Source organism: Heteronotia binoei, chromosome 7 (genome assembly GCF_032191835.1).
Source record: "Heteronotia binoei isolate CCM8104 ecotype False Entrance Well chromosome 7, APGP_CSIRO_Hbin_v1, whole genome shotgun sequence".
Lineage (NCBI taxonomy): Eukaryota > Metazoa > Chordata > Lepidosauria > Squamata > Gekkonidae > Heteronotia > Heteronotia binoei.
Window position 1 is genome coordinate 34,314,927 of NC_083229.1, and position 24,356 is coordinate 34,339,282.

General features: G+C 40.2%; 1 protein-coding gene across 2 annotated transcripts in view; it reads right to left on the reverse strand.

Moving 5' to 3' along the window:
- OXR1 (oxidation resistance 1) overlaps positions 1-24,356 on the reverse strand; it is a 280,211-nt gene that overhangs the window by 241,100 nt on the left and 14,755 nt on the right. For both annotated transcript variants that reach the window (XM_060243329.1, XM_060243330.1), the window contains exon 2: positions 12,358-12,402. In XM_060243329.1, the coding sequence (XP_060099312.1) occupies positions 12,358-12,402 (45 nt within the window). The remainder of the gene's footprint in view (positions 1-12,357; positions 12,403-24,356) is intronic.

Sequence of the window (24,356 nt, forward strand, 5' to 3'; positions counted from 1 at the left end):
TCCCTGCCATATATTCGTTCTATTAAACCCCCTCCTAAAAGCAGCATCATTTTCTTCACTGCTATGGTAGATGCAGCTGAGACTCTTCTACATTTTCCACACATACAAAGGAGCAAATGCCTAATGCTAGGGATGCCAGCCTCCAGGTGAAACCTGGGAATCCCCCAGAATTACACATCATCTCCAGAATGCAGAGATTAGTTTCCCTTGGGGAAAAAATGCTGCTTTGGAGGGTGGCCTATATAACACTGTACTTCACTGAGGTCCCTGTCTTCTTCAGGCTCCACCCCCAAAATCTTCAGGAGTTTTCCAACCTGGATCTATCCCCGCTGCCCCGGCATCCCCCACTGGTGACTGGGGAGAATCTGACAATCCTACCTGATCCATATATTTAAGGACCAGAGTACAGTTGAATACTGAAGTCACTTGAGAGGAAGTGATGTCAAATGGATTGTTTCATTTCAAATGAATTAGTGGAAATCCTATTTTCAAAGAGCCACAAAATGTTTTAGTCCTCCATGTGACTGGAAGAATTATTAAAAGCCAAGTAGGAAGCAGTGAAAGGGTTACTCCCAAGTTCATCAGCTAAAAGGAAGTAACCAGAACAATCCCACTATATATGAATAGTCCACAGAGAGATACAGCCTATAGTATCACAGAATCATAGAGTTGGAAGGGACCTGCAGAGTCATCTAACCCAACCCCCTGCACAATGCAGGAAACTCACAAATTCTTCTCCCTAAATTCACAGGATTCTCATTGCTGTCAGATAGCCATCTACCCTCTGTTTAAAAACCTCCAAGGAAGGAGAGCCACCACCTCCTGAAGAAGCCTGTTCCACTAAGGAACCGCTTTCACCAGACAACAATGGGGCACAATGGTGGTAAGACACATCTGACTTGCCCCAGCCTACAGCAATGAAAAACGTCATCACCCTGAATTCCCGCAATACCGGTATGTATTTATGAAACTTTGGTATGCCTTTGATTTCCAACAAGGCATTTCAATTTACAGCATTTCCAAACTCTTTTCATAAATCGACCTTCAAAAGTGTCACAGATATTTTCTTCTGATCACACCTATGGTGTAACAGCATCCACAGGGAGGGGGGGGGGGGGAATGAGTCAACAGAATAACATAACATTGGAAAAGGTCACACATTTCAAAAATAATTACAAACTAACTTGTTGAAAACTGCAGTCGGGTTCACCTGCCTGGCACATAGCAGACATTCCAGATTTCCTCTGCATTTAAAATTGATAGACAAGACAGTACCCTGGAAAAACAACCTCTCTATATATTTATTCAGTCTAGCAACATTTGCTTACAGCTGACCTGTATTATTTCATTAAACATTTTGGCCTGGATTCAAAGAAACTGAAGGCTTATCTAAGTAGCATACCTAACATGTTCTTGGCTGGTGACACAACTTCCAGCAACAGCACTTGTCATGAGTGTTGGTCACTGGAAACATTAATTTGCATTGCACAGTGTAAAAGGTTAAAAAAAAATCCTTTCCTCAGAACTCCAGAAGTGTCTTGTTCCAGAAGACACTGCAAGCTTCCTAAAGCAAATTACAGGGTCAGTATTTTGAAAGGGAAGCTATAAGACATATGACTTGATAATCAGTCCCTATTCTTTTATATTCTAGTCCAGTAACACCTTAGAGACTAACAGTTTTCACAGTATAAGCTTTCTAGAGTTAAAACTCCTTTTGACTCTCAAAAGGTTATACCCTGAAGCTCTGTTCTCTAATACACTACTGGGCTCAAATCTAACTGTTCTACTGCAGACCAGCATGGCTACCCTCTGAAGCTATACCCATTTTTTGAGGTAGCTGAAAATCAACACTCTGTTTATTAACTCTGTTATCGACTCAGAGGGAACCAAAGCAGCATATAAATTTGTTTTCCTCTCTTTTCTTTTATCCTCATGACAATACAGAGAAGACAGAGAGTGACTGGCCAAAGATCATCCATCAAGCTTGCATGGCAGAGTGGGCATACAATCATGGCTTACATTCTGAATAAAACTTTGTTGGTCTTAAAGGTGAAATTTTACTCCTATTTTGTTCTACTTCTTCAGACCAACACGGCTGCCCACTTGGATTGATCAGAGGAAGGAAGGAAGGAAGGAAGGAAGGAAGGAAGGAAGGAAGGAAGGAAGGAAGGAAGGAAGGAAGGAAGGAAGGAAGGAAGGAAGGAAGGAAGGAAGGAAATAGATGCAGAGAAGGAAATTCAAATTCCTGCACAACCATGCAGTTCAGAGGGTTGTTTTGGGCAAGTCACTGTCTTTCACAAGGAAAGGAAACTTGGGGTCAGGGCAGACAACACAATGAAAATGTTAATTGTGCAGTAAAGGTCAAAAAGGTATATTGAATGTTAGGGATTATTACAAAAGGAACTGAAAATAAAACAACCAGTATAATAACATCCTTAGAACACAGATCTATGATGTGGCCGCATTTGGAATACTGTATCAGCCTGTCTCCAAGAGATTCTTTTCAATAGGTGCAGAAAAGAGCAACCAAAACGATCAAAAGTTGGAATACCTTTCTACAAGAAAAGGTGAAAAGTTGGTAGCTTTTTAGTTTAGAAAAAAGATTATGGAGAGAATAAAAATAAGTTTTTAAAACTGTATAGGCTATGGGGAAAATGGCTAGCAGTGGACTTCAATACTAACTTAATACTAAAACTCTGAGCCAATTTACAAATGAAGAAATATAGCCATTACAATGGAAAATGCGGGCACCTCTCTCCAACTGCTCCCAACACCATTTCTGTGGTTTAAAGCCTAAGAACACATTTCTGAAAATAAGCCCCACTGAGCAAAACAGTACTTACTTCCAAGTAAACCCACTTAGGATTGCAGTGTGCACATTTTTCACCCCAAGAGCAGCATGAAAGTTGTCCATATTCAGAACCCACCTAATTTGACTTCATAAAAAGCAATGGTGCAGACTTAATCATCTTGTCTACTTGAATGCAGGCACTCTATTCTATGTCTGCATTTATTCAAATCTTTTGCAGAAGCAACCATTATGTTGCCGTTAGGCCAGAGGCTGCCTGAAGATGCTCTCAAAGCACTGTCACATCAGAGGAGGTCAGCCATGCTCATTCTTGTCACCAGTCACCTTCAATATCCATTTGTATTTACTGGAGCTTCCTCCCCGCAATAGTGGGGATAAATCAGGCTGCTCTGAGAGCCATATTCTTTCACTGCAGTGGGTTCTCTCTAATTCTGTAGCAAGATTCTGTGCTTGTGATTTTCTGCTCACTGCCTGGCCTGAGGTTACAGCCTGTACTATTTACTGCTCCTCATTAATACTGCTGTCATGTGGAATCAGTTTAGCTTGGCTTTAACAGGATATTATGGAATTGCCTGAATGTGCAACTCCCTTTGAAGTCAGGACTCAGAGTTCACAACACATTCAAGCACCTGTCACATGAAATGTAGTGGCTTTGGAAATGAATGCACAAATATTGTGAATGTTTTAAAGTAGCTTCAAAAGTAGCAATGTATTACAGATGCTCTTATCTCCTTGCTTGCCATAGCTGGGGCCTTCTATGCAGTCTGTTACCCTTGGATCTCATTCCTGTGTGCTGCATGTACCCATTCATTTCACATAAGTTTCATGTCCCCAAGAAGCATCCAGGTAAGGAACAATGTTCCCTTTAAGTGGAGAGTCTTGCGAGCAAAACTTTGTGAGCTACTGGCATTAAAGTTGTGAGCTACTACATAAATTAGTGTGCTCTGGGGTCATCCTTCCTGAGCCAAGACAAAAATGTGTGAGCTGGAGGCTCAAAACTGTGAGCTAGCTCACACTAACTCAGCTTAGAGAGAACACTGGTAAAAAGATATTATCTTATTCAAAACCATTACCTTTACTAGCACTCTTCCTAAAGTGTGCCATGGACTCCCTAAGGACTTGCTAGCAGATAGTTCATCAACTACGGCAACAATTAAATAAAGAAAATATAAAAATAAATAAATAACAATTGGCTTCCAAGAAAGGAAAGCACATCATATACGTCATATCTTATTGTTGTAATTAGGCAATACGAGATGAACAGTACTACTTGCACTTCCCTTAGTAGCTCCAGGCTTTAAAGTACTTGAATACAACAGATTAGAGGTTAACAAGCACACAGGAAAAGGTGATGTAGTGCACAATGCATACCTTGACTTTGAAAATAATACTTATTTCTGCATTTATGTTCCATCTTTCTCAAAAAGACTCAAGGAGAATTATACAAACAAAAATCCATCAATGAATACATAAAAACCATTAACAAACTTTCAGCTAACTGTGACAAAATCCCCTTAATAGAAATATTCTGATGTTACATTTCTGTGTTCTGTGGAATGATACTGTGTGGGAGCCTTCCTGACGTCATTTGTTTAGGGTGTTCACCACAAAGAAGGCTTACCCTAAAGGTAGTCACTGATCTTACCCATTTATATGACAGCTACTGTCTCTACAGATTAAAAATATTATAATATTAACATACTCTCCACAAGTTATTCTTGTAACTATAGTTCTTCAATGATTTAGGATGTCTAACTGAGCACTCCCCAACTACAGTTCCCAGGATTCCTTGAGAAAACTATTAAACTGGTGGTATGTATAAATTTGTAGTGTGCATATAAAGAAAGCTGACCTACAGGAACCAAAGAGAAGAATAAATTGATAAATAGAAAGAAATAAGTAGTGGGATCTTTTGAGGATCTGTACAATAGTATGGTATAATTTAACATTTTCAGAAGTAAACTATAGCTAGGGGTGAACAGTGAAGTTTGCTAAGGTCACCTAATCATTCATGACAGCACAATTCCAATTGTTAAACTGGCCAACAGATCATTTACAGATTCAATGTAAATGCAAATTAAGTGCTTCACATGTACACTTGCTGAGGGAATGACGAAGAATTGCAGATTTATACTCCACCCTTCTCTCTGAATCAGAGACTCAGAGCAGCTTACAATCTCCTACAGCTTCTTCCCCCACAACAGACATCCTGTGAGGTGGGTGGGGCTGAGAGGGCTCTCACAGCAGCTGCCCTTTCAAGAACAACTCCTGCAATAGCTATGGCTAACCCAAGGCCATTCCAGCAGCTGTAAGTGGAGGAGTGGAGAATCAAACCCGGTTCTTCCAGATAAGAGTCCACGTACTTAACCACTACACCAAATTGGCTCTCGAATGACCCAAGAAAGAGATTCAGGACCATAGCAGAAAGTTCACTAAAACTGTTGGGTCAAAAAGAAAAAGAAAATTGGTGTTAGTAATTAGGCACAGGATTATAAAGTTAAACAGCAAGTCTCTAAATGACACAGTCATGTTTGGTAACTGCACAGTACATACTCAGTGTACCTCTCAATAATGTGAACACACAGACCATTAAAATGATCAAAGGGTTAAACACTTATCAAGAATTTGGGGACTTCTAAGAAGATAATGACTAGGGAGGAACATGATAATGGTTTCTAGAATCATGAATAAAGAGCGTGAACAAGGAGAAAGTATTCTCTTTTGTCTTCTTAAGATGCTAGAATTGCAAATAATGCAGTGAAAATGGATGATTTCCAGATGGCCAAAGGAATGACACAACATGTAAATGACTTGTGAAATTAAATGCTGTAGGTTGCTATGACACAACTGGAACTGACGGCTTAAAAATGACTATACAAATAGTTCTATCAATAGTTTAGGTCTATCAATAGTCATTAGCCATGGGGATTCAGAATGTTCAAAAGTAGTTTCTTTTGGATTACTGTCTTCTGGATATTAACAATGGACAAGGATGCTCTGTTTGTGAGGCCTCTGGACCATCTGGCTCACCTTTATTGGTGGAAAAAGGACCTCTGGATCCAGCCTGATACCATGAATTTTAATACATGGCTTGAACAACTAACAATACACAGAAACGTATAAGGCAAGACAACATTGCCATTGTATGACTGTTCATACACAGCACAGAGAACTAATTTGGTATTTCTGAATATTTCAGAATAAAAAGGTTTTCATTTTTATTCATATGCTAATTACATTTATTCTCCTATCAACAGATTTTTAGCAACAATGACTTATGCTTTGATATAGCACTAGACAATTGGCTATTTCCATCTTAGCCTTAAATCTGGCAAACATAGCAATTTAATATTACCATACATTCCACTTCCATGATGTAAACAGAGCTTATAGCAAACAAAGACTCATTTCATTTCATTTACATGGGTTATTTATTAGCCCCTTCTCCATGTGTAAAACTCGAAGCAGCTTAATACTAAAGTTAATAAAATATGGCACTAAATAAAAATGTGAAATATGGTCTTAACAATGTGCCATAAAACACTATCTGCTGCTCATATCACCTCAATCTTATAATCAGGGCTTTTTTTTTGTAGAAAAAGCCCAGTAGGAATTCATTTGTATATTAGGCCACACCCCTGACACCAAACCAGCCAGAACTGTGTTCTTGTGCATTCCTACTAAAAAAAAAAGCCCTGCTTATACCAGATGAAGATCCAATGACCAACTTTAAACACATCTGAGGGCCTGAACATTGAATAAAGTTTGTGTTGGTTTTCACAGAAGACTCTTCCTTCCCTACCATATCAAAAATGGTTGGTTTAAATCTCTTATGGCACTATGAATTGTGTTTTGAGAATGCAGTGCACCTCTGGGCTTTTGGAACAATGGTATGATACAATGGATCCAGGCTATCATGTTGATGCTTATGTTCCCAGCATAAAAGCACTACATTATGTTTTGGTAAATGAATATAAAAGAACTGCTTCTTCAGAAGTTTCTTTGTTAAGAAGAAGAGATTGGACTTATACCTTGCCCTTCACTCAGAGTCCTAGAGCAGCTTACAATCTCCTTTCCCATCCCCTCCTATGTGAGGTATGTGGAGGTGAGAGAGCTCTCAGAGAGCTGCTCTTGAGGTCATACCAGCACGTGCAGGTAGAGGAGTGGGGGAATCAAACCTGGTTCTCCCAGATTAGACTCCATGCACTTAACCACTATACCAAACTGGTTGTTGGTGAGACATTGTTAGAGATGCCACAAACCTTGCAACATTTCACAAGCCCAAACTCCTTATCTCAGGAAACATTTACAGCGTTTTCCTTTTTTCTCTTGACTTCCCCTCCTTCACTCTCTTTGAGCCCACATGGGTGATCCAGTAAAGTAAATAGTTGCAGGTCCCTTTCTCTCCTACATCACTTTCACAAAGAACTTCCATGGCATTTCCTCAACCCTATATGACAGCATGAATTCTGTACAAATGAAAGACAAATCTGCAGCCAGATCTTAGCATGGTGTTTGTGGACCAGAGATGGCAGTAGACCTCCTCAGCTGATTGCATTCTGGTTGCATAACAAACCTGCTCATTCATGATTGGCTTGACCAGTTTGTTTTCCATGCCCAGTGCTAGCAGATCATACATCAGATCTGATTGTCTCTGGCATAAAGCAGCTAACAAGTTAGTCTAGTTTCCTTTCCCAGGTCAGCCCCTTTGGTTCACCTCATATGCTACTACAGAGTATTCAAAGAAATCTGTCTAACCTTCCTTCTGATGTTAACCTGGCTTAGTTGTATCTGTTTTAAACTGAGTTTCTCACTAGCAGCACCAACACTAGCAGGACCCTCACTGCCAGGGGCCTACTTGGTACATCTACTCTTTCTCACATCTGTGAAAAGTCTATTTATTTATTTAGAATATTTCTATGCTACCTCTACAGAGACCTACCTGTGTCAGCTATTAAGAATAAGATTTGTACATGCCACTATGGAGAAGTAGTTACTCTCATTCAGAACAGGTGTTGTAGCAGGTTTCTGCTTTGATTTGTTGTTTCTAGTACTCAAGTACTGCTCCATTTATCAAAATACCACTCTCAGCCTTTCACTGCGCTACCTTTTTGCATTGTTGATCATCCTTTCCCAGGAGGAACATTTTGGAATATATTTTCATTTTCATTTAATATTTTATGCTTTAGTGACCTGTTGGTGTAGTAAATACCAACTGCTTTAGTTAAAGCTGCTCCAGAACCGATTTTTCAAACGGTTGCTGCGGCATACTGAGCAGCAATGAGAAATTGTGATACAGAGTATTTGCTCAAATTTGCTCAAAGAACTGCAGAGAGAAACCATTTTGCCCCCAATTTAATATAAATGCTGTAAACGCAAAGGTCACTACAGAGTACTGGCGCTATCTGAACAGGATTAATAGGACTCCATTTGCACAAGTGAACACTGTATACATGGTTAGAATTCAAATATTCCCAGCACAGACTGTTCTCGAATTACCAATGAACATCCACTGTTATTAGCATAATGATTATGTATGTATGAATCAGCTGACTTGGTTAATTTTGTCATCAGGAAACGCAGCAAAACACTGCTTACTTTCAAGCCATGTCACTACATGTCTTAGTTGCTAACACACTTAGGTACAAAAAGCAAGATTAACTTTCTGTGTGAATTAATAGGAATCCTCTAACATTTATAATTAAAACAAACATTCTTCTATTTAGGTTGTGATACAAGAAAGATCATACAAATCATCCTGTGCAAATTCTTATGTATACCAAATCATTACTGTTGAATGCTGCAGCCAGGATGTTGACTAGAGTAGATCATTCCCACTTTGGCTCATCTGCACTGGCTCCTCCCAATTTGTTTCTTGGCACAATTCAAGATGCTGGTGTTGACCTTTATACCCTATATGGCTTGGGATCAGCACACCTGAAGGACCGCCTACTCCCTTACAAAACTACATTACTGCTACTGTCATCTTCCAACGTCCCGTTTCAGGTGCCCCCGCCATCTAAGATTAGGCAGGTGGCAACCTGGGTGAGAGCCTTCTTGGTCATGGCACCAAAACTCTGGAACTCCACCCCCAGGGACATTGATCTGGCCCCTTCTGTTGCCTTCCTCTACCAATGGATAAAAACTTATTTTGTTACATCTGGCACTGAAGTTTGTCTATGCCTGATTGCACTATTGCATTATTGTTATATGAACATATTAAGCTGTCCCATATCAGGTCAGACCATTAATCCATCCAGCTTAACCCTATTTCCTCTCATTGGTAGTGGCTCTCCAAAGTCTCAGCCAGTGAAAGGTCTTTCCCAACATCATTGTGGAGATGCCAGTGATTGAACCTGGGTCCTTCTACAAGCATCCTTTTAGCAAGGTACATAATTGACTGGAATACTGGGTCATGAATCTGGGAACCATTTGGGAACACACACTCCTCCCTCCCCCATGCTCTGGAGAACATACCTTCTTCCTTTGCTGCCATTAGCCACTCTTTATATTTAATTTATTGAAATGCTTTTGCCACTACTTTTTTCACAAAGCACAAAGGCAAATTTAAATATCTTCGAAGTGTCATACTTTGGTTGAGAAAAGCCATGTAGAAGCTATTCTTCCTCCATTAAAAAGATTGTCATTGGGACACCTAAATGGCATATACTTTAACCAAGGTCATGTTTCATTCTGATTTCTAAGTAGGGTAATACTTGTGCTGGATGGCAATTACTGTGATGGTTTCCTGTATAAGAACACAGCATAGCAACTCAAAGCCTTATACTAGGGGACGTCTTTAGAACACAAATGATTACAAATGATGACAAATCTGTGCAATTCTAATTACTTATAGCTTTGTTTTCCTGTCCTAGTATTCCAGAAGGGAACAATGGAATCTATAATAATTGAATCTCATATTGCTCTCACTTAGAAAGTAATTAGGCATTGCATGGTTGATGATGTAATGCAAAAGGCATATAAGCTTATTGGGACCCTAATGCAGTTATTCTTTTCATGCTTAGCATTCAGAATCAATACATAAAAATCATGAGACGTAAGTTATAATTAGATATACACACTAATTACATTATGACTAAGAGAGGGTAGCAAGAAGTCAAGTATATTATGGGGTTGGTGAGAGATGCATGGTGCACCACCAAGTGCTCCATCCTGAAGTATCTGTCAGCAGAGGCCATTGTCCCCAGAGGGAATTCTCTGATAGCCATGGGAACGCCTCAAGCTCAGTTCTTTATTTCCCCCCACCAAAGAATGAAAGATCATCATCCACTTGTATGGTGAAAATCACTGTGTACAGCTGCAGACAAACTAGAGGAAGGCAGTAGTAATGAACAACAATTTGATTCACAATCACCTTACTATTTTTATGACCTTTTCACAGTTAGCTTCATTTGTTGTTCATTTGTGTATTACTGTGTCATGCCTTGGATACTGCAAGTTTGTTTTCATCTGGCCTATTCCATATGTGGTAGACACCTGCCTAGAAATTTAGATCTGGAGAGGAGAAATAACTACTTAAATCATGTACCGTAAACAATAACAATTGGCTAACCCAAAAAGAGAAGATACTCACCAAACAGAAGACATGTAACATTTCTGTAGTCTGAAGCAATTAATGAGAGTTTCATCGAGATTAATGAGAGTTTCATCAAGACTAATCAATTAAAGGTTAAAGAACTTCCGTGCATGAACCTACAAAGAAGCCAGCTTTGGACACCTGATTGGCTGAACACTGATCATGCATCTTCAGAATCTCACTTAACATTCCAAGCAAGAGAAGAATTTGAGGGGATATGATGTTGTAAACCGCCCTGAGTCCGCTTGCGGAGAGGGCGGGATAGAAATGTAAAGAAATAAATAAACAAACAAACAAATAAATAAATAAATGCTCAGTTCACCATATATCGGATCACCAGACAAATGTATGTACTGAACCAAATAATTATGACTTTCAGTGATATTCTGAGGTGGGGTCCAAATCTTTCCCTGACTACAGTAAATGCAGCATTATGACTGCAAAGAGAGAAAGTGTCAACTGCAGCACATTTATTTTGTCCAAAACACTTTAATTGAAATTGCTGAGCAGTCATGTTAAAACGGATAAAAGGAAGTACTTCTTTACCCAAAGGGTGATCAACATGTGGAATTCACTGCCACAGGAGGTGGTGGCGGCTACAAGCATAGACAGCTTCAAGAGGGGGTTAGATAAAAATATGGAGCAGAGGTCCATCAGTGGATATTAGCCACAGTGTGTATATATATGTGTGAGTATGTGTGTGTGTGTGTGTATATGTATGTGTGTGTGTGTGTATATATATATATACACACACACACACACACACACACATATACATATATACATGTACAAGAATTACACTGAACCCTACCACTTCCAACCCTAGCTATGTCTCCTCTCTGCACATCTCCGCCTTGTACTGATATTACTACATCATCTTGCAGATTAATGAATTATCCAAGCTGGTTCTTCCTACATCAGGAAAGCGCACTTCCATGGGTTTCAGGAATCCGTCCCTGAAAACACACCCTTGGTGTCACAACTGAAAAGAATCTCAGAAATTACTCAGCTCTGGATTAATATCCTGCTCACAGTAATTCCAGACAGAAGTGCTATTTGATTTCATTATGAGTTAGCTCTTTAAAAAGGTAAGCACTGGGTCATTACCAACCCATGGGGTGACATCACATCAGGACTTTTTTGTCAGACATTTTATGGGGTGAATTGCCATTGCCTTCCCCATTCATCACTCATTTTACTGACCTCGGAAGAATGGAAGGCTGAGTCAACCTTGAGCCAGCTACCTGAATCCAGTTTCTGCCAGGACTGAACTCAGGATGTGAGCAAAGCTTGGACTGCAGTACTGCAGCTTACCACTCTGCACCACGGGGCTCCTGTTAGTTAGCCCTTAGCCCAAAGCAAAACCAATGGACAGACTTGATTAAGTCATCTCTGTTCCCTTCCACAAAAGTTCAGCTATTCTTCTTTCTGATAATTCACTACAGTGAGAAATTCTTTATATCTTTATATTGTAGACAATTAGGTTGTCACACCTACCTCTATCTAGACTGAATGACATGTGATTTCATACAGATCTCACAGCTGTAAGGATAAATTGCCTTATGCTGCCTACGTTTCGTTTCCTGCTGCAAAGTGGGAGTAAGACAGCATCAGAGAACCCAGGGAAGTTAATTTTTGAAATGAAATATTTGTAGGAGGTATTTTTATGTTTGATATACACAGACAATCACACAGAAGTATTAATATTAGTAACAGTAATAGCTAATTGGGATAAATAGAAGGGCAGATCTTTACTTAGTAGCACACATGCCATTTTCATTGGAGAAATAAGTTTAAGGCGAGGTTAGTGTTTGCCTTTTGCTGCTATTTTGTTTTTAACCAACTGGTTAAAAATCTTTGGTAAACAGAAACAACAGCTCCAACCTGCACAACCACAGAACAACATTTCCCACAATGCACAGCATGCATGCCAAGTTAATCTAATACTCACTGGGTGGCCTTGGGCGAGTCACTATCTCTCAACCATAGTTCCCACCTGTAAAAGCAAGAATAATGTTCTGCCTGGTGGATTTTAAGGACAAATGGGATAAGGAAATAAAAGCAATATGCATATGGGAGCTATGAATTACAGAAAAATAAAATAAAAACAATGTTAATTTTCATTGAACAATATCATACTCCAAATATCCATTGCCATGGCATTAGACTTCAAAACCATTCCTCATTTATACTTTTTTTTAAAGCTTCTCCTGCAATTACAATCCCACCTCCAATTTTTTTTCTACCTACCATGGTCCCCAGGTGTTTATATTTGTTTTCATTTTTAAAATACACACACACACACACACACACACATATATATATATATAATATATATTATCAACACATTTAGCAGTAGAAAAAGCAGATCTAGAGAAATGAATACAGCTTCTGCCAAACACAAGCCTTTGAAATATAGCCAGAGACCAATTCTGCTGTAATCCACTTTCTGCATTTTTCCCAAGCGTACCTCAAGCCACAAGCTTCATCATATCCTTGAATGCTACCCAGCAGTTCTGGCAGAGAATTTGCAGAACAAGCCAAGCCAAGCCAAAGCAAAACAAAACAAAAAATCCTACAGATTTATTTTGGATGTGAATAATAGTGTTCTTTCAATAGAAGCAGGCTTGTTGCCTTAAGTGTATGATCCCTTTGAAAATGGTTATTTCTTGGTAGAACAACACCACAACAAAGTTGTATTACTTAGCATATTTTTAAGATGGAAATGTTTGTTTATGCCCTTCACCTACCTGCTCTGCAGGTAACTTTGGTGGCATTTGAATCCCATGCTTTTCCATGCTCTGCAGCATAAGAAGTGCTAAGGGTGCCACACTAATTAATAAAAAACACATAGAATCACAGAGGAAGACATTTAAACAAAGCTTGATGTAAGGCAAAGCTGACCTAAACATTAGGAACAGCAACAACAGAGACGTTTGATGGGTAACTGTAACAGTGAACATATGGATTTATACCATGCCAGATCTGGGCATCTGGCTCAACATTGTCAAGTCTATCCAGCAATGGCACTTCAGGCTTATAAAACAGAAAGTACACCCTCCTGCATGCACTGATTTGAACCTTGCTGGCCACCATAGGAATGGCTATTGTGTTTTCATGTTGGTATGACTCTGAGCAAACCTAATTTTTTTGTTGTTGTTCAGATATATGTGGGAGTCCAAAGGGTCTCACCCAGCTCAGCTGAAACAGTGCCCCACAGGCAGAGCAACCCAGTGGCTCCCCGATACATTTCTTTGAAATTAAAACTGAAATTAAAAATTCCAGTCAGGCCTTTTTATGAGCTATAATCATCTTGGCAGGTAGAACTTAAATGTGCTCCTTGGCTTATCTTTGCTCTTAGCTGGCCATCAACCCTGCCTATTCCTCCCTTGCAGCTTTTCATGTAAACTCCAGCCTTGGCTACTTTTTACCATTCTTTCAGCAGAATTCAGGGGTGAGGGCATGATAGGGGTGCTATATGTTATACCATATCCAGGAGGAAAACAAAAGTGATGTCTGCCTGCTCTAGGAATCTCTGGAAAGATCTATGAAAACCTTAGCTTTTCTGGAAATTCCTAGAAAGAAATTTAGAAGTGACATAAGGCCATCTGCAATTTGTTTTGTTTTAAAAAAAAACTCTTTCTCCTGCTTACTGCTGGAACAGGAGCAGGAAACAGGGCCCTCAGAGAAAATTGGACTGAACTAGCTCCAGTTCTATTTTTGCTTCCACCATGACTGAATTACTCACTCAGATGAACTTGTGAGTGATTTCAGCAGACCCAAATATGAGGATCTTTCTTTAAAGTCATAAACTGATATACTAGTGCTCCATTCTCTGATCATATTCAGGTAGGGCCAGCACCAGGCTTTCTGGTGCTCTAGGCAAGGCCCCCCACCCCATCCCACTGGCTTCCCCCTCCTCTGACAGCCCCCCAACAGCCCCCACTCCAAATTCCTGCCCCACTGCCCCACCCACCCACCAAGCCATGCCCTTCTTCCCCCCCCCCCCAACAACCTGCAGGCAAAGCACTGCCAGGGCCTTGCCACTGCCACCCCCTCTTTCCTGGCGCCTCCTCCCCCAGCTGCTGCTGTTGCCACCACACCAGTGAGGGAGTTGAACTACTGCTTTCTTCCATACTGTCCTGCTCACCAGTCGATATTTACTCCAAGATCTGCTGCCTGGGTGTAACCCTGAAAAGTGAAGCAGCTGGCAATGAGAGACACAACTAGAGAGACACCTCATCCACGAGATACTATTTTCCAGGGATGCCTATCCTGATGACATTTAGGTGTGAGGTCAAAATATTTGCTTTGGCCCAGGTATTTTCTTGAATTCTTTCCCCATCATTTAATTGGTCATTTTATATCTCATTGAAGTAGTTTTCATGCTGCCAGAGGGTTTTATGATACCTGGCTTGTAGTAATGACAGTTTTATGTTGCTGAGCTGTTTGCTGTGGATTTTTACTGGAGCATGGCTCATTTTTAAAGGGCTCTTTATTTTGATTTTGAAGTGGTTTCACTGGTTTTATACTGTGAGCTGCCTTGAGAGTTTTCCTGGAGAGGTGGCATGTGCATTTGATAAATAAAAAGACAAACATACCTCTTCCAGCATACCCAGAGTTCATGGAATAGAGCATGTCCAACACATATGTTATCTTTTTGTCAGTCGTTTAATGGAAGAATAATTCAAACTTCAGCCTTAACTAAAAAATAAATACTGTTTTGGTGTGTCTGCTTGGAATACTTCCACCAGATACCTAGCCTCTATTCACCAACATCCTTCAAACCAAGTTTGCATTCATCCAGCTATTATCGCAAGAGGCTTCATTCCATTAGTATTGCTGCTTTATCTTCTCATCAAATTCTCTTCTCAGAAACCACTTCTGATAGTCAATAGACATTATCCATAACAGCAATTTTATGACAAAGCCAAAAGATCGACATCAAACAGCCTAAGCTTCAAAACATTTCTAGATTCATTTGAGAGATTAAGAATTATAATGCCTTCCTATTATGTCAGGCTTTTTTCTTAAAAAGAAAAGACTGACACTTACTTCAGTGGGTATATCATTCATCTTGCCAGATATTCAGATATTGTGCTCATTCTCAAAACCTGGGATGAAACACACCACTATTTTGGGCCCATAGGGATAACGTGGGCACCATATGCAATGTATCTTCTTTTGTAAAAAGAAAAGATCATGATCAATGTTCCATTTAAGCTGTGAAGTCCTGTGAGCAAAAATTCCATTTCATGAGTTACTGGCATTAAAGTTGTGATCTCCTGTATAAATCAGTTGGTTCTTGGGCCATTTTTCCTGAGCTAAGAAAAAAATGTGTGAGCCAGAGACTAAAAAACTATGAGTTCGCTCACACTAACTCAGCTTAGAGGGAACGCTTATCAATGAGACCCAATAATGTTAAGTAAACCAGTTTCTATGTGGAATACCCCATGATACATAAAATCTTCCTCCAGTCTATGGAGGGAATGCCAAGTAGCAAGTATGTTGGAACTGCAGACATAAAGAAGGGAATAAGACTAGCAACAATGCCCTCTACTTGGGGCTACCTCTGTGCCGGACCCGGAAATTACAGCTGGTGCAGAACGCATCGGCCAGGCTACTATTGGGGCTCTCGAAATGGGAGCACATACGGCCGGGGCTGCGCGGACTGCACTGGCTACCAATTATCTACCGAGTCCAGTACAAAGTGTTGGTTATCACCTTTAAAGCCCTATATGGCCGAGGACCAGCCTACCTAAGGGACCGTCTCTCCCCATATGAACCCCAGAGGGCACTGAGGTCAGTGGGTAAAAACAAAATGACCATCCCTGGGCCGAGAGAGGTCAAACTCCAAAACACCAGAGTACGGGCCTTTTCAGTTGCGGCACCTGCACTGTGGAACCAGCTTCTGGAGGAAGTGCGGGCCCTGCGGAACCTCGACCAGTTCCGCAGGGCCTGCAAGACCGCCCTTTTTAGACAAGCCTATAATGACACTGACTGCTGAGTTGCCTGGTACAAAGAACCGCCATCTATAAGATTATCTAAACTGGCAGAACCAGCGCCATAACAGTTTTATTGCTGCCAGATATATTTATATATATATAGTGTAACATGAATTATGTATTTTAACTTAACTGACTGGTTTTTATATGTTTAATTTTAATTGTTAAATTTAAAGTTTTATTATTTATGTTAATGTGTAAGTTGTTGTTAGCCGCCCTGAGCCGCCTAGGCGGGGAGGGCGGGATAGAAATAAAAGTTGTTATTATTATTATTATTATTATTATTATAACAAGGGAAAAACTTTCCCTCTGACCATCGCATACCCATCTCCATTGATCAAGAGAAGAACTGAAAAGTTCACAAAAATATTTGGATTAATATGGTAGTCAAACTTCCCATCTGGAACACCATATACTAAATCCCTTTAAGTCCTAAAGAATTCAAAACAAACTTTCCTTCACTTAGAATTTATTGGCCTGCCCAATACAGGACTGATGAATACCCACAAGAGAGTGTTTCAGGATTTCAGAATCAGCCTTACCTTCACCTGAAGGGAGCAATCTGTCTTCTACTTCTGATTGCACTTCTGTCAATATCTATCCCTGAAATTACCTCTCTGTTTGCTTTAAGTGAGAATTTCTTACTCATAAAGCCCTCATCAAAAAAATAATGTGATACATCATAAAACATCATCCTTAGCTGAACATTGTATTGAGAACCTGCCTAACTCACACAGCTCAGTTACTGCCACCTTCTTTCAAGCATCTCATAGTTCTCTAACCACTGTTCATGAACAACTTTCATTCTATATCAAGGAGATTTTTGCATGATTTACAAGAAAAATTCTTCAAATAGAGGGAATTGTTATCCATCATCATTTCTTTTCTCAACACAACTAAATGTACATCTTTAGTAAGCACAGGGTCTCTGACCTCACCAAGAACGTGATCATATGCATAGAAGCATTCACTGAACAAGTTGGTGAGAATTAATTAATTACTTTAGCAGAATGTTTTAGATGCAAAGTGCATTAGGAGGTGAGCCAAAGGAGGCCAGGTTATGCTCCACTTGGGCTCGGGCCTTCTTGGTGGCAGCACCAGAAATGTGGAATGCCTTCCCGGAGGGCCTGTAAAACTGAACTATTTCAGCAGGCCTTTAACATCTAAACTGGGAGAGGACTGCCACCCTACATCGCTAAAGAGCTACTGTTACTATAAGATCACCATCAGGATAGAAGAGCCCACCTATATTGAAATGTACAGTACCAAAGAATGTTTTAAATTGTAATTGTATTTTATTGATTTTAAATTGCAATTTATAATTGTCCAAAGTGAATTGATTGTTAGCCGCCCTGACTCCACTCATGGAGAAGGTGGGTTAGAAATTGAAAGTGATAGATAAATAAATAAATTACAATCCAAATTTCATTTATAATTTCGATTAATATTCCCATTTTATAAAACAAGAAATCGCAAAGTTCATTGGCTGATAGAGGAACCTAGATCTTCCAAGTCTACTCTGAGATCTCATTTCCCAAGAAGTAAAATCAGGTATCAAGACCATCAAATATGGATATCTCAGGGATACTCAGTTCATTGATATTAACATTTTTTACTTTGGTTATCTGAGAATTGATTTAAACCATACTGTTTATTTCTCAACTGCATTTCCCACCCTTCATCAAAGAAGCTCAAGCAGCATGTACCAATTCTATCTTCACAACAGGTCCTTGAGCTGGATTAGTAACTTGCCTAAAGTTACCCAACAAACTTCATGACAAATGGGAACCCAAATGCAATGTATCCCCAGCCAAATCCTGCATTTTAACCAATCACCACATCTGTGGACTGATAATGCTAATTTATCACATCAGTCTCTGCCTGAAAGTTTTTTTGACTTTGTGAATTTTATTATAGTAAGAAAACTGTTAAGGATGATGGAATTTACTTATATCTATTTTCTTCAGATCTTCAGGGTACAGCAACTTAAAAGTCAGTAATAACATGTGGAACTCAACTCTGTTTAGTCAAAGTTGTAAGATTTCAATTCATAAATTGCCAGTCAGTGTGATGTAGTGGTTAGAATGCTGGATTACAACTCAGATGACCCAGATTCAGATCCCTATTCCTACATGAAGCTCACTAGGTGATCTTAGGCAAATCACATTCCTCTCAGCCTAACTTACCTCACAGAGCTGTTGTGAGGAAAAGTGGAAAGGGGATAACTATGTATGCCTGAGCAAGCTCACCCTTGGAAGGATTAAGAGAGAGATGTGTATAGAAAAGTATCTAACAATGCTGTCTTGGCTGAATGTAACTGTTACACCCTGTGAGCAAGAACAAGGTCATCTTGCAGTATTTCTAAGTGTGTGTGTGGGGGGGGGGGGTGGAAAGTGCCATCAAGTCATAGATGACTAATTCATGACCTCTTTGAGTTTTCAAGGCAAGAGGCTGCCTTTCTCTGCATAGTGACCCTGAACTTCCTTGGTAGTCTCCTATCTAAATGCTACCCAAGACTGACCCTAATTTGAAATCTGATGAGATCAGGCTAGTCTGGGCCATCCAGGCCAGGGCATACATTACTTTACCATACTTCCTATTTACAGAACAAGTATCCAGATACTTTTAAAACCTGCTGCTAATTATTGTGCTGCAATTATCCAATTATGATTAACTAAAGTCCCACATCTAGAGATAACATTTCAAAAGCTTCCTTGGTTGCCCCAAGAGAGGAAAGAGACAACCCAAAGTTAGAATCTGGAAGTTTTTCAGAAGAGTAGAGAAGGATGTCTTATTAGAGCTGGGGTTTGGTGTGAAGTGTTACTGCTGAGTAAGAGAATAAAAACAGGGAGCATATTTTAATGTATGATTAAACATATCGTTGCTCGCTCTAAAACCTCTGAAAGGCATGACAGAGTTTATGAAATTATGAGCATATACAGCAAGGAGAAGAGAAAGGAACATTATTTCTTTCTCGTGCTAGAACTTAGGGTTGCCCATGAAGGTAGGTTTAGAACAGAAAACGTTCCTCCATACATTCCATAAATAACTTATGGAATTCAGTACAAGATATGATGATAGCCACTAGTTTAGTTATATCAAGAGAAATTATCTATGACAGCTAGGTAGGTTTAGTGGCATATCTCTGAATGCCAGAAGCTGGCATTCAGGGGAGAGGCATACATACTGCTTTGTGATGTCTAAGCAGCAACTGCCTGGAAAACAGAATGCACAACTGCAGGGAACTTGATCTGACCCATCAAAGCGATCCTTACATTCTTGTGGCGTCTGGACATTCTAAAGATGCAGATAAATACATAAAACTCTTCCTTAGTTCTGACTGTCAATGCTGGGGAGGGGTAGGGTTGCCAAGTCCAATTCAAGAAATATCTGGGGACTTCAGGGGTGGAGCCAGGAGACATTGGGGGTGGAGCCAGGAACAAGAGTGTGACAAGCATAATTGAACTCCAAGGGAGTTCTGGCCATCACATTTAAAGGGACAGCACACCTTTTAAAATGCCTTCCTTCCATAGGAAATAATGAAGGATAGGGGCACCTTCTTTTGGGGCTCATAAAATTGGACCCCCTGGTCCAATCGTTTCGAAATTTGGGGGTATTTTGGGGAGAGGCACTAGATGTTATACTAAAATTTGGTGCCTCTACCTCAAAAAACAGGCCCCCAGAGCCCCCGATACCCATGGATCAATTCTCCATTATTCCCTATGAGAATCATTCTCCATAGGGAATAACAGAGTGCCCAGTAGACATTTCCCTCCCCCCCTGCTTTCTAAATGCCTTCCTTCCATAGGAAATAATGATAGGGGCTTTCTAAAGCGGGGGGGAGGGCCTCCAAACCAGGGAATCCCCTGCCCCTCCCTCTCTCACACACACAAACACTTACTGGGTCTGGTTCCTGCACAACTTTACTTGCTCTAAAAACGAAAGCAAAACAAAGGGGGGGGGCTGTTCTCTGATGAAACTGTTACTGACCCTTTCCCATGAAGCACTTCCTGTTTCCTGCTCAGCTTTAAAGGCACACATTATAAAAACAGACCTGTTTGCAGGTTTCTAAACCTGCCGGACTTCTAAAGGTACATGGTGACTGTGGGGGTGGGGCTTCCCCCGCCGGCTGTCCAGCATAGATATTTCTAAATAATCAAGCTTTTGTTTAAATCAAATACTTGGTTTATTTGAAACTCTATGACTTGCTCCAAGGACTGAAACCTTGAAAGTAATGCAGGTTGTTACTTTGCATAGCATCTTAAAGGTTACATCAAAGGCAGGGGTTACAGATAACTTCAAAAGAGTAACATCAGGATGTAAATTACATTACGGGTTCAAAGGCTACAAGCAACTATCTCTTTGGTCACTATGGAATGGCAACATCTCCTGTTCTCATACATTCTTCCCATACTGATAAGACCTTTTGGTGAGAACCTGTGGAAGAGGCATTTACATTTCTACTACAAGGTTACTGACACATCCTGAGTTGGTGAGATTTATTATGTAAGGGGGAGACAGAAGAAACTAGGAAAGAGGAAGAGGGGGGAAAGGGTAGTTGAGAGAAATATAGGCAATACAACATTCAGAAATAGCATGCTTGACACAGGTCAGCTGGCTGGGGGTGGAGGGAAGCCTGTAAAAATGGGGGATCCTCAACTGGGACATGGGGTTTGGGAAGCCTAGGGAGGGGGGATGTGAAAATATTGTTCCCCTTCCAATGAGTTTTTGTCACTTTATAATTCATAGTGTTTAAATAGCTTTCAGAATTTGCTGATGATGTATAGTCCACATCTGTGTTTTAGGGTTATAGAACAAAGTTAGGGTTTGTTGGTTTGTTTTTGCTCCCCAACTTTCACAATAATGGTGTTAAGAATCACTTTCTAAGCATCCGTGATTGTTAGCTCTTGGCAGACATGTGGGAGGATTAATGGGCTCTCTGGCTAAACAACATTTCTAGCAGGAACAGCAGCCACCATCTGCCTACAAAGAAACAATGAAGAGGAAATGCAATTTGTCATGGTAGGTCACATTGCTTAAACAATGTGCAGCATCTGTGAAGAGGGTGCAGAAACTTTAGGGCACATGATGATGAGGCAAATTTTATTGCTGTCTTCCAGAGAAGGTTTAACTTAACCTTAAATGTACCATCCTTTATTCTATTCCAGATTTAGCCTTCCCAGAATAGTTGCGATCCAGTGGCCCTCTCCACCACATAAAAAAATTATCAGCTGCCTATTTTTGAGTTCAACACAGGTAAAGCCCCATTTAACAAGAGAAGTTCTGCAAAAGTTTTTGACATCTTAACACAGAGGAAACCCTTTTCCCCACACTCATTTCCCTGGTTCTTTATCTTGTGGCATATATTTATTTTGCAACCAGATTGCTGATTGCATGAGAAGGCTTTCAGAGAGCAGAAGACATATATTCCTACCCAGGGGTCATTTTGCAGCAGAAGAGGTGCCAGTGCTCATTAGCACAACTCATTTGCATAACTCATTTGCATATGCCACATACTCCTGACATCAACAGAAGGTGTACTAAATTATATCAGCTCAGCATCTACCTTAAAATGCTTCTTGAATTATAATTGCCATAATAAAACCTTACTCCCAACATACTTTTAGAATTACTTTCCCCTATGTGGCCACAGTGGCATGATGAAGATTTCCATCTGTCTGCTTTATATGTTTTGGTTATTTCCCCATTTTTAATGGGGAGAAAATATTAGGAAGTTTGTCAAATCTTAAGACTTCAGCAAAATTCTCACAGGGGGTTTGAACAATGGAGCTCAGAAGTAAGTAGGGGTGGGGGTGGTAAGAAAGAAAGAGCACAATACAATTTAGAGGTTCCAGAGCTCTGCTCCTGTGAGCTCCTGCTCAAAATGAGGCCTGTTCCTACCTGATATTTTTATAATTAAGTCATCAGTTCTATGTTTGTTTATTGAAACATTTATATTCAACCTTCCCTTGATGTTCAAGCTGCCTCACAATAACAGCCTTTAAAAATTCAATTAAAACCAAAATAAAATAACAAACCACAAATCTCCCCCCTCCTTAAAAGATGCCTGTCATTCAGACCTCCTCCGAAGCCCCAGCAAACAAGCAGGCCTTGCAATGCTTCCCAAGGATCTCCAAGGAAGGGCTCTCCTCACCTCTTCAGGGAACCCATTACACAGAGAAGAAACCACAACAGAAAAGGCCCAGGAGATGATCAGTGCCAGACGGGCCACCCTAAGTAGCCACAGATAACTGTCTGATGACTGTAGTTGGCACATAGGGACATACGGGAAGAGAGAGTCCTTCTTACCCTTCATGTACAGGAGCTTAAAACAGTACACATACTCTGCCCAAATTTTATCATCATAACAGCCCTGTGATGTAGAGTATCTGACAGAGTTGCTGGCCCAATTAACTTCACTGCAGAATGGAAATATGAATTCAGGTCTCCAAGCCTTAGCCTGAGATGATATCGCATTATATCCTATATGGAATTTAACACAGTAGGTCTACAACATGAACTAGAAGAATAAGCATCTTCTATATGCAAGGAAATGACTGGGCTTTTAAATGAGACAATATTGTGCTTTTTATATGGAGAAGTTTATGCACAAAAGCATAAAGAGATCTCAATCGACGGTGCAATCCTAAACCAAGTTACTCTTCTAAGCCTACAGATTTAAATGGACTTAGAAGAGTGCAATTCTGCTTAGTATTGCACTCAAAGACACACACTTTTACCCAAAGGGAACCTCTTCCATTCAAGAAGCAAGTAAATTTGACTATGATAACCATAATAGTACTAGGATGTATTAGGATATACAAAGTTCAGATTTCACTTTAAACAAAGTGCAGACTGTGAATGTGAATGTTATTGGGCCTCCCCCCTGTGGAGCCATTACTGACTGCCTAGAAATGCAGGGGCATCCCATCTGGATATGAAGGCTGTAAATAGCTTTCGTTTCTCAAGAGATAAGGGACCAGGCTCCTTGTGGCCTGTGACCCGTGTTGTAAGAGTGAAACCTTTGAAGATGGTGGGGGGGAAAGACTGCACTTTTTGGAATTACTTAATGGCAGGGCTTTTTTTATAGCAGGAACTCCTTTGCATATTAGGCCACACTCCCCTGATGTAGCCAATCCTCCAAGAGCTTAGAGGGCTTTTAGTACAAGGCCTACTGTAAGCTGCAGGAGGATTGACTACATCAAGGGTGTGTGCCCTAATATGCAAATGAATTCCTGCTACAAAAAAAGCCCCACTTAATGGTACCTACACTTAATGCTTTCACTTCAGATAAAGCCTCCCAAGGGAGACGTATGCACTTGTAACATATCAAAGTCTATCTGAGAGTTACTTGGCAAAAACTCACACTATGGATTGGATCCAGCCATCTTTTCAGCTGCTGAAAAAGGGAATGATGGGTTCACATTGACTGCTGGGAATCATGGGACCTGTATGGACAAAAGTTACATGGGATGGAGAGGCTGGTAGGGAGACCTGGACAGACTAGATTGAAAAGGCTATCTGGATCTAATTCATAGCTGTTTTAGTGTCTTTCTACTTTAATGTGTTACTATTACAAGCCTTTCTTCTTACCAGTTTTGTTGCCAGGGCTCCCAGCTTGTTTCTTTCATTGTGCCAATTAACATTCAAGGCAATTTATGATGCTATACTAAGCAAAGGTATTCCCTTCCAAGTCCTTTGAAGTCAGGATGGCACTGTTAGGGAGCAATCCTAAGCCGATCTACTCAGAAGTAAATCCCCTTTTATTCAATGAGGCTTACTCCCAAGGAAGGTGTTACTCAGAATGAACTTCCATGCAACATTTGTAGGTAATTAAAGCAAAGCCATTATGGTGTAGTCATTAAATCATTAAACTAGTATCTGGGAAACTCCAGTTTGAATCCCTGCTTTGCCACTGAGACCTACTTGGTGTCTTCGGGCCAGT